Source organism: Uranotaenia lowii, chromosome 3 (assembly GCF_029784155.1).
Source record: "Uranotaenia lowii strain MFRU-FL chromosome 3, ASM2978415v1, whole genome shotgun sequence".
Classification (NCBI taxonomy): domain Eukaryota; kingdom Metazoa; phylum Arthropoda; class Insecta; order Diptera; family Culicidae; genus Uranotaenia; species Uranotaenia lowii.
This window is the reverse complement of record NC_073693.1, coordinates 206,865,545-206,878,456: the sequence shown is the minus strand read 5'-3', so window position 1 is coordinate 206,878,456 and position 12,912 is coordinate 206,865,545. Positions and strand designations below refer to the sequence as shown.

Sequence of the window (12,912 nt, the reverse complement as noted above, 5' to 3'; positions counted from 1 at the left end):
TCTGATTCTGAGGGTTTTAGTTTTATGTTCAAACTGAGATCCATCTGATAAAAAACACTACTTAGTTGTTCCCTTACGAATTCCTTTTCGCTTGCATCTGGAAAACTATACCTATCTACTAATAAAAGTTGATGCTAAAACAAAACACATTCTCAATCTTCGATTTGATTTTAATTCGTGCTGCTTACACAAACCATTCATGATAAATTCAAGATCAGATAATCTTTCTTTGAAACCTTCTGTTTTGAATTTCAATCAAATTCAACCATTTTGAAAATTTGCTAAAACATTAACACCTCATGAATGATCTACTTCCTGAAATATTAACAAGGGAAATCCAACTACATCAAAAAACTCTCGCTAACGTGATTTTATGCCGGTCCACGCATTCAAATTTAAAAATGTGAAGGGGAACGTTACGTTATGTGGATAGATCTAAAATGGATGAGAAAATTTAGGAAAAACAGAATGTGTATAGTTCGTATTCTAGAAAGAATAAAAGAATGAATAGTTCCAGAAGAAGAGGTCTCGAACACTCATTTGATCATCTTGCAAAATTTTAAACTTGAAAATTTTTCGACAAAAAATCATTTTTTTCGATTTTTTCCGGTCGGGGGGCGCGCGAAAAACCTTGAATTTTTTTAATCTTGCAAAATTTTAAACTTGAAAATTTTTCGGCAAAAAATCTTTTTTTTCGATTTTTTCCGGTCGGGGGCGCGCGAAAAACCTTGAATTTTTTGAATCTTGCAAAATTTTAAACTTGAAAATTTTTCAGCAAAAAATCTTTTTTTTCGATTTTTTCCCGTCGGGGTGCGCGCGAAAAACCTTAAATTTTTTGAATCTTGAAAAATTTTAAACTCGAAAATTTTTCGGCAAAAAATCATTTTATTCGATTTTTTCCGGTCGGGGGCGCACGAAAAACCTTGAATTTTTTGAAACTTGCAAAATTTTAAACTTGAAAATTTTTCGGCAAAAAATCATTTTTTCCGATTTTTTCCGGTCGGGGGGCGCGCGAAAAACCTTGAATCACTTGATCACTTGATCACTTAAGTTTTGTTAAAAAAAAAATTATCAAGACTTGAACAATCACAGTAACATTATTCATACCCAAATAATCATCTTTAACAAGTAAGGCTCCATTTGCATAATAAGTTCTCGATTTATTTAAACAAAAACCGTAATTTATTTGTATATAGGGTGTAAAATTATGTCTAAGCCTGATTTGAAATTAACAACTGTAACATTATAATTTAGTCTGTGTAGCTATTTTTTCTGAGCGTGTCCTGTCTAATGGGAGAGTTCACAAAAGCAGACCAAACAATGAGTGTTTATAATTAAGAATGTATCTGTCAAACGCACACTTGGTGAAACAAAACGAACAACAACCAACAAACGAAAACAACATCAACGGATGAAAACAATTTAAGCGTCAAGATTCAGCGTTGCATTGATAAAGTTGTGAACGTTGTGAAGTAACCGCTATTCGCAAACATCCCGGAGCCGAAGCATTAAAACTAGAAGAAAATTCATTGCTGATTTACTGAAGAGGTAAGAGAACATCCGAGAAATTGGAGAACGGTTACCATGGACCGAATGAGTTTTGGAAGAATTATGTTCGTCAAGTTATGTTGTGAGACAGAACATTACGAACCACACAATTTCGCCCCACCTGTAATAATAAGGAGTGTATCGAAAATTAACTATAAACATATTTGAGCCTTCTATTTACAAACGCATGAACGCGCACAACTGTGCTCACCTGCATGTAGCATCTTGATCTGTCAAGAGTAAACCAGCGCAGCGCTTTGTTTACGTTTGAAACATTCGTTTCTTCCAAAATGTCGAGAATTAAAAAAGAAGTTAAAATTCGTGTGTTGGACACTTGGATGCGAGAGAAGGGCATCTCGATGAATGAAGTGGCGAAACGTTTCGGCATTCATCTGGCGAGCGTAAAATGCATCATCCACAAGTTCGGGGAACACTATACGTTCGATGATTTGCCAGGACGAGGCAGAAAACCAGGACCATCTGACTCAAATCAGGAACGTAAGGATGTCCATACGGGATTTGACGAAAAAAGCTGGGACATCGATCGGAATGGTACAGCGGATCAAGAAGCGAAACAACCTGAAGACCTACAAGAAGCAGATGTCCAAACAAACGGCTGAACAAAAATCACGAGCCAAAATCAGAGGCCGGAAGCTGTATCATCGGATTTTGCAGAAACCAGATGCGTGCATTCTCATGGATGATGAAACTTGTGTAAAAGAGGATTCCAGTACTCTTACGGGACCACAATTCTACACTGCAGCTATTGGGGAGGATGCGAGTGACCACGAGAAGTCGATTGAAGTGGAAAAATTTGGCCAGAAAGTGCTTGTGTCGCAGGCAATCTGTTCCAGCGGATTGAAGTCGGCGAGTTTCTTTACAAAAGGAACAATAAATGCTAAGTTTCCGATAGGATATGCGCTGCATGTGTTTTCTCAAAAAGGATTTGATATGGACTTAAAAACTTTCAACCGGTCTTGCTTGAGGACAATTTGGCAGATTCAGCTCATTTGGTACGATCTGGACATTGTTGGATCGCTACAAAGTCATCGTGTCCTTTAAGTAATGAACTGAAGGAAAATCAATCCAAAACAGAACTGGGCGGTCATACTTGCGGATCATAGGCAGCATGCAGTGGTTCAGGCACTCTTAGGTGTCAACAACTGTATTCATTACACTTTCTTACATATGGCTTGACAAAGCATTGCATTCCCGAATTTTGCTGTAAAAATTGATGCCTCCACTCCACATGTCAACACTTTAGGCATTCCGAACAGTGAAACATGGTCACCGGAAACGTTTTGTAATCAAACTTGCAATAGCTTTAGTCGTCGATGATAACGCACACCGATTTTCCACACAAGAGTTGATTATATAGTTAACGAGCTCTTGGTTTGACAGAAGCAGCTTTTTTTGACTCCGCTTCGGCTTTTTCTGCTTCTAAAATGCCTTTAGATTCAGACACAATCTTACCATGGAACGATGGACGGAGCTGAGAGGGTATCCCACCAAAACCTGAACTGGGCAGTCTTCCTACTGCTTAAGCACGCATGACATTCCGGTCCAAAGTTTTGTCCACAGTACCCGATTTGCGTCCACATTTTTTTTTTTTACTATGAAACTGCTTTCCTCTCCATACTTCCGAATCGTATTTTTGATCCAATTTGAGTACGATATTTTGCGTTTCTCCGGGAAAATACTCATTTTCACGAAAATTATGAAAACTAGAGCTCGTCATACACAGAGTTTTAAGTTGAACTGTAAACATTAACACACAGCAGAAATCAGCTGTTTAAACATCATCCGGAATGAGCAGGGTTGTATCAAAATCGTGCTTAGACAAAACGGGACACCCTATAGGGCCTTTCCTTTTTGTCAAGTTGACAACAACTAACAATATTCTGTATCTTTGCTGTATATTCTATTCAATTTATTTGAATCAGTTTAGTTTCAACATAGAAAGGCGAGACCAATCATCATCAAATCAATTGAAAAATAACTAGGTATAGATTCGAGAGGTTTTACTAACGCTTTTGATATCGTTTCCACCTACAGGAACAAATCAATTCAAGTCCCGAAGGAAAAAACAAACACAACTTGAATAGATATTAATCCATTTAACTGCCGCAACAGTTTTATTGTCCAGACGTGAGAGGTTTTGAAATGGTCCATTTGCCCACACGCAATCGAATGCATCAAGCTCCTTAAGCAGAGAACTACTTGCAACAGGGCTTGTTATGGAAATCGATCGGCATTAGCATTCGTTGGATACGATTCTCCTGATCACATTCCGTAACAATTCATTATTGGAAAGTAAACTTTTCAGTGCAGAGACAAGTTTTATCCAAGACTTGATGGAGCTTTTTATTTACGTTACAACTGACTCGATCCCCGACTGCTGACGAAGGACATCAATTTTCATTCTGTCTACTAGTAGGACAGGTTCAAGTTAGAACAATCTTTGAATTGATTTCTATTGAAAAAAAAAAGCCACAGGTCACAAAGGCCATTCTAACCAAACCGCCAGACAATACTCGCGATCAATGATCGACCAAAGTTGAGCTGGTACAGCGATTAGCGAGTATGACGGGTATAATAACACTGCAAAAGTATCAAAACCATAAAGTCTACGGCGGCGGGGGGCACTCTATGGAAGAATTGTTCATTGCTCCAAGCAAACTACCTTAGACGCACGCGTGTCTCCCTCTGTTATTAAGTAATAATCTCGTGCCCCAGGCGTGTAAACTTTACCCAACCCTTAGTCGTTGATCGAGAATGTCTCGATCAACCGTACCAGATAGCACGCTCTAGTACCGGTTAGCTAAACGCCCCCGCCTCTCTGACTTTGGCAGCAACCGTTGAGGAAAATCTTCTTCCGGGAAAGTGGCTGTATCATTCCCATTTGCGACCATTAGGCAGAGGCGAGCTGGAACGACGCACGAGCTGAATCGTGAGCCATCACCTTTCAACTTCAATACCTGTTGCTAGTAGCCGGACAGTTGAGGATTCTCCGTTCGAATAATAGGCAGTGATAGAGCAATTCTCAGTAAATAGTACCTACTTGTAACTTTCTCGTCAGTTGGAAGACGTTCGGACAGTAATTAATGTTGCCTATTGACGTTCATTGCTGTATCCTATATTTATTACTCAGATTTGATCGGCTGATCGCCAAGTCCAGGGAGCAGTAATTAACTACAGCTGCCTGATTGTAGCCACTGCTCATCAATTTCGGTTGAAGCGTATCGCCAAAACCCATGCAAAATAGCGTGCTCGGTGAGAGATTTTGACTCAATTTAATATAAATTGTTTTATTTTTATTTAAATCACGAGACTATGCAGTAACCCATTATCTAATAGAGCCAACTAATCTTAACACTTAAGTTATCAATACCTATTTAGACTAGAATCAAGAGCTTGAATTGAACAAAAGCATCGGAATCTCTTCCGTTAATCGGTTTATGATGCCGCTCGCGAATTAATCGCGGGCAGCTGTGAATTGAATTAGGTACCGTTAACGGTCCACCGGATAATGTACTCCGGTACCTCATTAGATAACAATTATTCAATCAAATGCTATGTAGATACATAGTTTGTAGCTTCTATCGACGAAAAAAAAACTGATATCAACAACCAGTACTGCCGTGTGCTTTTTTTCTCACGGGCTCGCGCTAGCTGATGGATGTAAAGGTGTTATGTTTTGATCGAAAAAGCTGTTTCTAACGGTACATGACATTCTGATTTACTACCGTGTTATGATTGTTTACAAATATTCTCGAGAGTGAAAGAAGTCTACTTTTACCAATGCACTGGTAAGCTAAGAGACAGTGGGCTAAACATACCGGTTCAATTAACTCACCCTCGCAGAACAAAAAGATAAATAAAATTTATATATAAGGCGGCATCCATAAATTACGTAACGCAAAAAATGCACTTTTTTGACCCCCTCCCCCCCCGTATGTCACAAATCGTAACGCTTCGACATACCTCCCTATGAAAATTACGTAACGCTGACAATTACCCCCCCCCCCCCCCCCATCTTCCCATGATTTTAAACACTGATTTTCGAAGGTAAAAATAATTTTTTTAACGTTCTTTAAAACGGAATTGTTATCCATCCCAATCGCTTCTTTAGTACTTATTGATGATAACTCTCTGATTAAGTAAATTAATTGTTTTATTACGAATTGCTCTGTGCTTGTTAACTAGTGATCTACCTGGTTTACTTTATTTTGTTCAAGCAGCATAACTTGTTATGCAAAATATACTCCATTTGGTAATATTCGTCGGAATAATCAAAATAGCTGATCAGAATAATCAAAATCAATTGAGAAAAAATAGTAAAATTTCTATCTTAAGGATGGATTGAGTTCTTGGGAGTAAATGTACCTAATATTCGGTTTTCCAACGGTTAATTCACGGATATCCAATACACGTTTAGTCTATCTTAGAATCTTTAAATAGGAATGGTTACAAATCAGTTTCAATCTTGTTAAAGCTAACAAATTTTAAGCTGATTTTGGTTTTGTTTATTGTTTATCTATATATATATATATAAAAAGCAATTTCTGTATGTTTGTTTGTTTGTTTGTTTGTTTGTTTGTTTGTTTGTTTGTTTGTTTGTTTGTTTGTTTGTTTGTTTGTTTGTTTGTCCTCTATAGACTCAGCCGTCTTAAGAGCTAGAGAGCTGAAATTTGGCATGGATGCTCATTAGGACCAGGAATGATGAAAAATGTTTTTAGATTTTCGGATGACCCCTTCTGAAGGGGGTCGTCCATAGAAGACAAATATTGTTTTCGCGATATTGACGTTACGTTTTGTCGGATCATGTTGGAAATTTGCACATGAGTGTTTTGATAGACGAGCAATCGATTTCTGGTGTTAAATTTTGTGTAAGGGGTCAGCAAAAGGGGTCGTCCATATTAACTGTTAACTGTTTTTGCGATATTGACGTTATTATACATCGTATTCAGATGAAAATTGGTACACGATAGTTTTGAGTGACGTGTAATCGATTTGAGGTATCAAATTCAGTGTAAGGCAAAAGGGGTCGTCCATATTAAATTTTCAGAAACTTAGTGATATTGACGTTTTTATTCTTTAGATTGGGATGCAAATTTGCACATAGGAGTTATTAGGAACAAACAACTGATTTCATCAATCTATACTAAAATCAGGGGTCGGCCAAAGGGGTCGTCCATATTAACTATTCACGGCTGATGCGATATTGTCGTTATTATACATCGGATTCAGACGAAAATTGGTACACGAGAGTTTTGAGAGCCGAGCAATGGATTTAAGGTATTAAATTCCATGTAAGGGGCCGGCAAAGAGGGTCGTCCATATTAACCCTTCTATATTTTTGCAATATCGTCGTTATTATACATCGGATTGGGATGAAAATTTGCACACGATAGTTTTCAGGGACGGGCAATCGATTTCAGATGTCAAATTTTTTGCTAGGGGTCGACAAAAGGGGTCGTCCATATAAATTATTTTTTCACTGTTTTTAGAAATATTGACGTTATTATGCAATGGATTGCTTTGAAAATTTGCACACGGGAGTTTAGAGGGAAGGGCAATCGATTTCAGATATCAAAGATTGTATAAAAGGCCACCAAAGGGGTTTAGCTTTTTGACCATCATTGCGTTATTACGCAACGATTGAGTCGAAATTTATACACGGGGTTTTTTGGCACGGTCAATTAATTCCTGATTTCAAATTCAGTAGCAGGCGACAGACAAAGTGATCGTCCAATATTTTTGCAATTATTACTTAACAATGAATTCAGAAGTGTATCTTTAAAATGCTTTGCGATTGACTTTCATACAAACTGTTCATGACATATTCCAAGTTGAAAGCGAAACGGAGTTCGTATGGGATCAGCTAGTTGTTTATAAAAATTAAATCATCTGACATAGTTGTCTTAATGATTATCTTAATACTAAGTTTACAGAAATCGTACATTTAGTTACTATTGATTGTTCCTCATTTGATCACAAAGGTTACATTCAATCAGACGTTTAAAGGTTGCAGTTGAGACATTAAAATCAAACAGAGCGTAGTAGCGTAAGAAGCTTATTTTTGCGGAACGTAAGGGGTCGTTGTGTCCATAGCGCGTACTTCTAGTTTCCAGTGAATGCCAGTCACGATGTCGGAGAGCTCTTTCTGGTGCATATATATTGCAACGAGATAATATCCAGGAACAGTCGATTTCATTGCGAAGAATCTTTGCCACGAACAGTGATTGACCGATGGTATGACGATTTGACAGCGTCTGAAGCCCAAGCAGAGCACAACGTTGTGCATACGGCGGCAGGTTTAGAGGGTTCTCCCAAGGCAGCTCACGAAGAGCATAACGGACGAATTTACGTTGAATCGCTTCAAAACGCGCTACCCATACAGCTTCATAAGGCCACCACACCAGGTTTGCAGATTCTAAAATTGAACGCACCAGACAGCAATACAGAGCTCGTAAGCAGATAGGATCTGTAAATTCTTTACTCAAACGTATGATAAATCCCAGCATTCGGTTGGCTTTTTCAAGTGTGACACAGTAATGACGCTTAAAAGTCAGGTGACTATCCAAAACAATGCCCAGGTCCTTTATTTGATTTACACGTTCTAAAACTTCGCCTTGTATGTTATAGTCGTGCATGAAAGGATTTTTCTTCCGTCCGAATGTTATGATACAGCACTTAGAAATGCTCAAAACTAGTAGGTTTCCAGCGCACCAATTTACTACGGTATCGATAAATTGCTGTAATATATGACAATCGGATAAACTGTTTATGAACAGAAAAATTTTCAAATCGTCTGCGTACAGGAGTACTCCGCATCCAACAAGCAGCAAATTTATGTCGTTGCAGAATAGTGTGAACAATAGCGGGCCCAAGTTACTACCTTGTGGTACCCCTGAAGTTGGGATGAAATCTACAGATTCTGATGATCCAATTTTAACGGCTAGACGACGATTAGTAAGGTAGCTTCTGATCCATGCACATAGTCTTTCGGAGAATCCCAAACGTTGCAACTTTTGAAGCAGAATTACGTGATTAACTGAATCGAATGCAGCAGTAATGTCCGTGTAGATAGCGTCAACTTGCTTGCCACCATCCATGTTGGATATACAAAATGATGTGAACACTGCTAAGTTTGATGTTACCGAGCGTTTCGGAAAAAATCCGTGCTGATTGTCTGAGATCCAATTACGACAAGCTGAAAACATGACATCGTTGACAATTCTCTCTAAGACCATCGAGCAGGCAGCTAGCGATGTGACACCTCGGTAATTGCGCACCTCTTGCTTATCACCTTTTTTGAAGACTGGGCTCATAACAGATTTTTTCCACATGGCAGGAAATTGCTGCAATCCAATGGACTGATTGAAAATATAGGTTAGAGGCTTCAACAGTCGAGGGAGGCACTTTTTTAACACGCAAGCAGGTATTCCATCCTGTCCAGCTGAAGTAGAGTACTTAAGATTCCTAATAGACTCTGAAACCGTTTCCTCGCTTATAACAAACACGTCAAGGTTTAGCACATCCATGGGCAATCGTCTGATTGCTGCGTTAATTTGATCTGCGGTTGGCGATTGTTTTGAGAATACACTGGAGAAGTGCTCTGCAAACAGATTACATTTTTCGGCAGGTGATACGGCAGTTCTATCATCTAAATGCAGCTGCGCAGGCAGACCAGATTCCTTCCGTTTGGTATTAACGAATTTCCAAAACTTCTTTGGATTGCGGCGAAGCTCACTCTGAGTACGATCCACATAGCGACGGTAGCATAGTCGATTGTAGACCCGGTATTGCCTGGTAGCGTTGTTGAGTTGCAGTTTAGTTAAAGGACACCTGGAGTTAGTAAATTTTCGCAGCAATTTTGAACGAAGCTGTTTTAGCCGTTTCAGACGAGCATTAGTCCAAGGAGGTCGAAGAGGAGGACGAGCCATAGGCACAGATTTATCAAAAACGTCATCCATAATTGCGCTGAATGTGTTTACAATTACATCTACACTGGTGCATCTTTGGAGAATCGTCCAGTCAATTTCAGCTAAAACTTGATTCATCACATCAAAATCAGCACGATGGAAGTCGCGAGCAGATGTGTCGAAAGCTTCCACAAAAGCAACCGGTCTTGGGAATGAAATCTCAAACTCAAGCGGAGGATGGTAAACATCTATTGGTACAACGGTGTCACTGGCTTCGAAAATAGTGCTGATCAAGATTGAGTCGTCCGTAAATACCAAATCCAGCGTTCTATTTTGAAGGTTTCTTATGCCATTTCGTTGATGCATTCCATTCAAAACAGTCCCATCCAAAAATGAGGCGCTAGCCATACTCAGTACTGTGGCAGAATCAACAACCAGATTGTTGCTATGAGTACGAACCCACATTAATTGCGGTTGGTTAAAATCACCAAGAAAAATGATACCACTTGAAGGATGTTGCAACCTAGCTTCCGATAACGCCTCAACATGCATACCTATCACTGAGCTATCCTGACTTTTTTCCGGTGGAATGTATGCTAATCCTATCAAAAGTGAACTTTGTGCATAGGACACTTTTACCCACAAGTTTTCGATGCTATCATTATCATCATTCGTTACGATGGATGAGTTTAACTTACATGATACAGCTATTAGTACTCCCCCACCCCGACTGCGACTGCTATTAGATCTGTTTCTATCGCAACGAAACACGGTGTAGTCCGAGCAAAATAGTTGACTAGATGGTACTGATGAATCGAGCCATGTTTCGGTGAAAGCATAGATGTCGTAGCAGAACTCTGATGTGGAGACGAAGCACTCGATGATTTTTGATTTCAGGCCACGAACGCCACGAACGTTCATGCGTAAACCGTCAGCAGGGTTTGCGGCATCGAAAATGTGTTGACCGGTGAGGCGGATTCTGGAAGGCGAGGGGCAATCACTCAATGCATCGGAAATTTGCTGGTTTGCTTATCATTCAGCAAAAGCTGCATGATATCAAAAAAGCTGCAATTGAACTGAATTTTTTTAGCAACAAAATCGTTACGTAACGATGAGCATACCTCCCCCCCCTCCCCTATGTCACAATTCGTAACGCTAGAACTTACTCCCTCCCCCCCTAGGAGCGTTACGTAATTTATGGATGCCCCCTAAACAAATCAGTTTACATGATGATGTTTTATTAAGAATTAGAACGGTCTTCTGTTCAGCTCATAAGTAATCCTCAAATTATCAAAAACAAAAAAAAAACTTTTCTGTCCTCTCTTACTTCGGTCACCAACAGCACCAGCAATATATTGATATTCTGCTGCAGGTTCCTCGTCATCCTTCTTTATTCCTCTCATCAACTCAACTTATCTTACTTAGTTGCTTTGTTTTTGCCTTTGTCCGATACATCCACGCCATACTAAACATTTAATTGATTTGCTTTTTTAAGCATTCAAATAACCTAATGAAAAAATGAGTCCTGATACCAGATATGAACCGCGACCCTCCGAATGATATTAAAAAAATATAAATCGCCGACCTACTGTGGTGACACCTGCCATGGCGAAGATCGTCAAGAAGCGCCTAAAGAGAAATCCTCGTCGTAGTGCCACTAAGCTGGCAGAGGATCTCAACACATCGGATCGAAGTCTCCGTCGGATTCTGAAAGATAAACTTCAAACCAAGCCCTACAAGATCAGAAGGTTCAAGACCTTACGGCGAAGCAGAAACAAGAACGGGTAAAAAGGGCGAAGGCGCTGCTGAAGAGGGCAGAACGACAGAGTTTGGTTGCCAGACAGATCACGAAGCCATGCCGACTTGTTGACGGCCACCCGGCGACAGAAACCAGCATCGGTGATGGTTTGGGCCGGAATCACCCGTGATGGCCGGACTTCGCTGGTTTTTGCACTGAAGGAGTGAAGATCAACCAAAATACATATCAGGAACTAGTTCTAAAGAATGTCGTTGAACCGTGGGCACGTCGACATTTTGGTTCCAGGGATTGGGTTTTCCAACAGAAATCGGCGCAAAGCGAAGAAAACCCAATTTTGGATTGCGCAACATTTTCCAGGGTTCATTTCGAGCTCCGAGTGGCTGGCGAGTTCGCCAGACCTGGACCCTATGGACTTCGCTGTTTGGAGCATGTTGGAGATCGAAGTCTGCTCTAAGAAACATGAAGGTGTGGAGGTCCTGAAGCGACATCTCGTGGCAGCCTGGGATAAAATACCACAAGAACACCTGCGGGCCTCATACGATGCGTTCCTCGACCGTCTGCGGCGAGTGGTTAAACTCAAGGGTGAACAAGTCGAACTTTACCAGTGAATTTTGAAAAAAGTAATTTGTTTTCAAGAGAAATTGAATGAATTTGAAATAAAAAGTTGTTGTTTTGATCAATTTATATGTTTATTTCAATGTAGCACTTCAATTGCCGGACCCGTAGACAAAGACACAAATCGATATGCTTTACATCTTTTAGATGAAATTGAATTAAAAATAATTGTGACTGGGGTGTCAATAAAAATAGTCGATAAATTTTTAATTTTAACCTATTTTTTCAGTAATTAATAAAAACATAATTTAGTTCAACCAACATTCAAGTACCGGAATGTACAGAATGCACTCTGTTTTCTGTTCGTTTCTTTTCATATTTCGGTCGGTCAACTTTTCTTATTAAACTCTTTGATTCGCATCTCATAATAATTTTCGTTTAACACAACAACGATTATGCCGTTAGGAAATGTGATTCGAAAATCAGAAGCGAGCACGGCTGATTTGAAAAACTGTCCTAGATTGTTCAGGGAATGTCTCGACTCAAATTGTATGACGGGGAAAACGCTGTAGAAAATAACCTATTGAATATTTTTTCATTGATTTTGGCATATCTATATATATAAAAATGAATGTTTGTCTGTCTGTCTGTTCCCTATAGACTCGGAAACTACTGAACCGATCATCGTCAAAACTGGCATCTGAGGGTTTTTGAGGCCGGGGATGGTTTCTGTAATAGTCAAAACTCTATCCGACTTAAGGAAGGAGAGGCTTCCATACAAAATTTGTAGTTTTTCGAAACAAATTAAAGTCATGACATCCATTTTCTTGAGATTTTTTTTTCCTTTGGGCGGTTTGTTTTTCGTCTCTATGGTCGAGGCGTCGCAAAAGGAAAGTAACCCAGGCATAGCATACTGATCAGTAGGAATATTTTGGCGCGTATTTCTCAACCAGGGGTTTGTTTTTCGTCTCCATGGGCGAGCAAACGTCGACGCAAGAGGATAGTAACCAAAGCACACTGTTCATTGATTGCTGGAAAATTTAACAATAAGGCGCCTGTTCCTCAAACACGTGGGGCGATATGCAACCTAGATGGGTTTTTTTTCTTGCTTATTTGATTTGT

At 39.5% G+C, this 12,912-nt stretch overlaps 1 protein-coding gene across 1 annotated transcript; it reads right to left on the bottom strand.

The window, feature by feature from the left end:
* Positions 1–421: 421 nt before the first annotated feature.
* On the bottom strand, positions 422–10,397 carry LOC129753030 (uncharacterized). Its single transcript, XM_055748823.1, has 2 exons — positions 8,450–10,397; positions 422–435 (listed from the first exon to the last, which is right to left on the bottom strand). Exons 1-2 carry the CDS (start codon positions 10,395–10,397, stop codon positions 422–424), a joined length of 1,962 nt encoding a protein of 653 aa, XP_055604798.1.
* Positions 10,398–12,912: the final 2,515 nt, after the last annotated feature.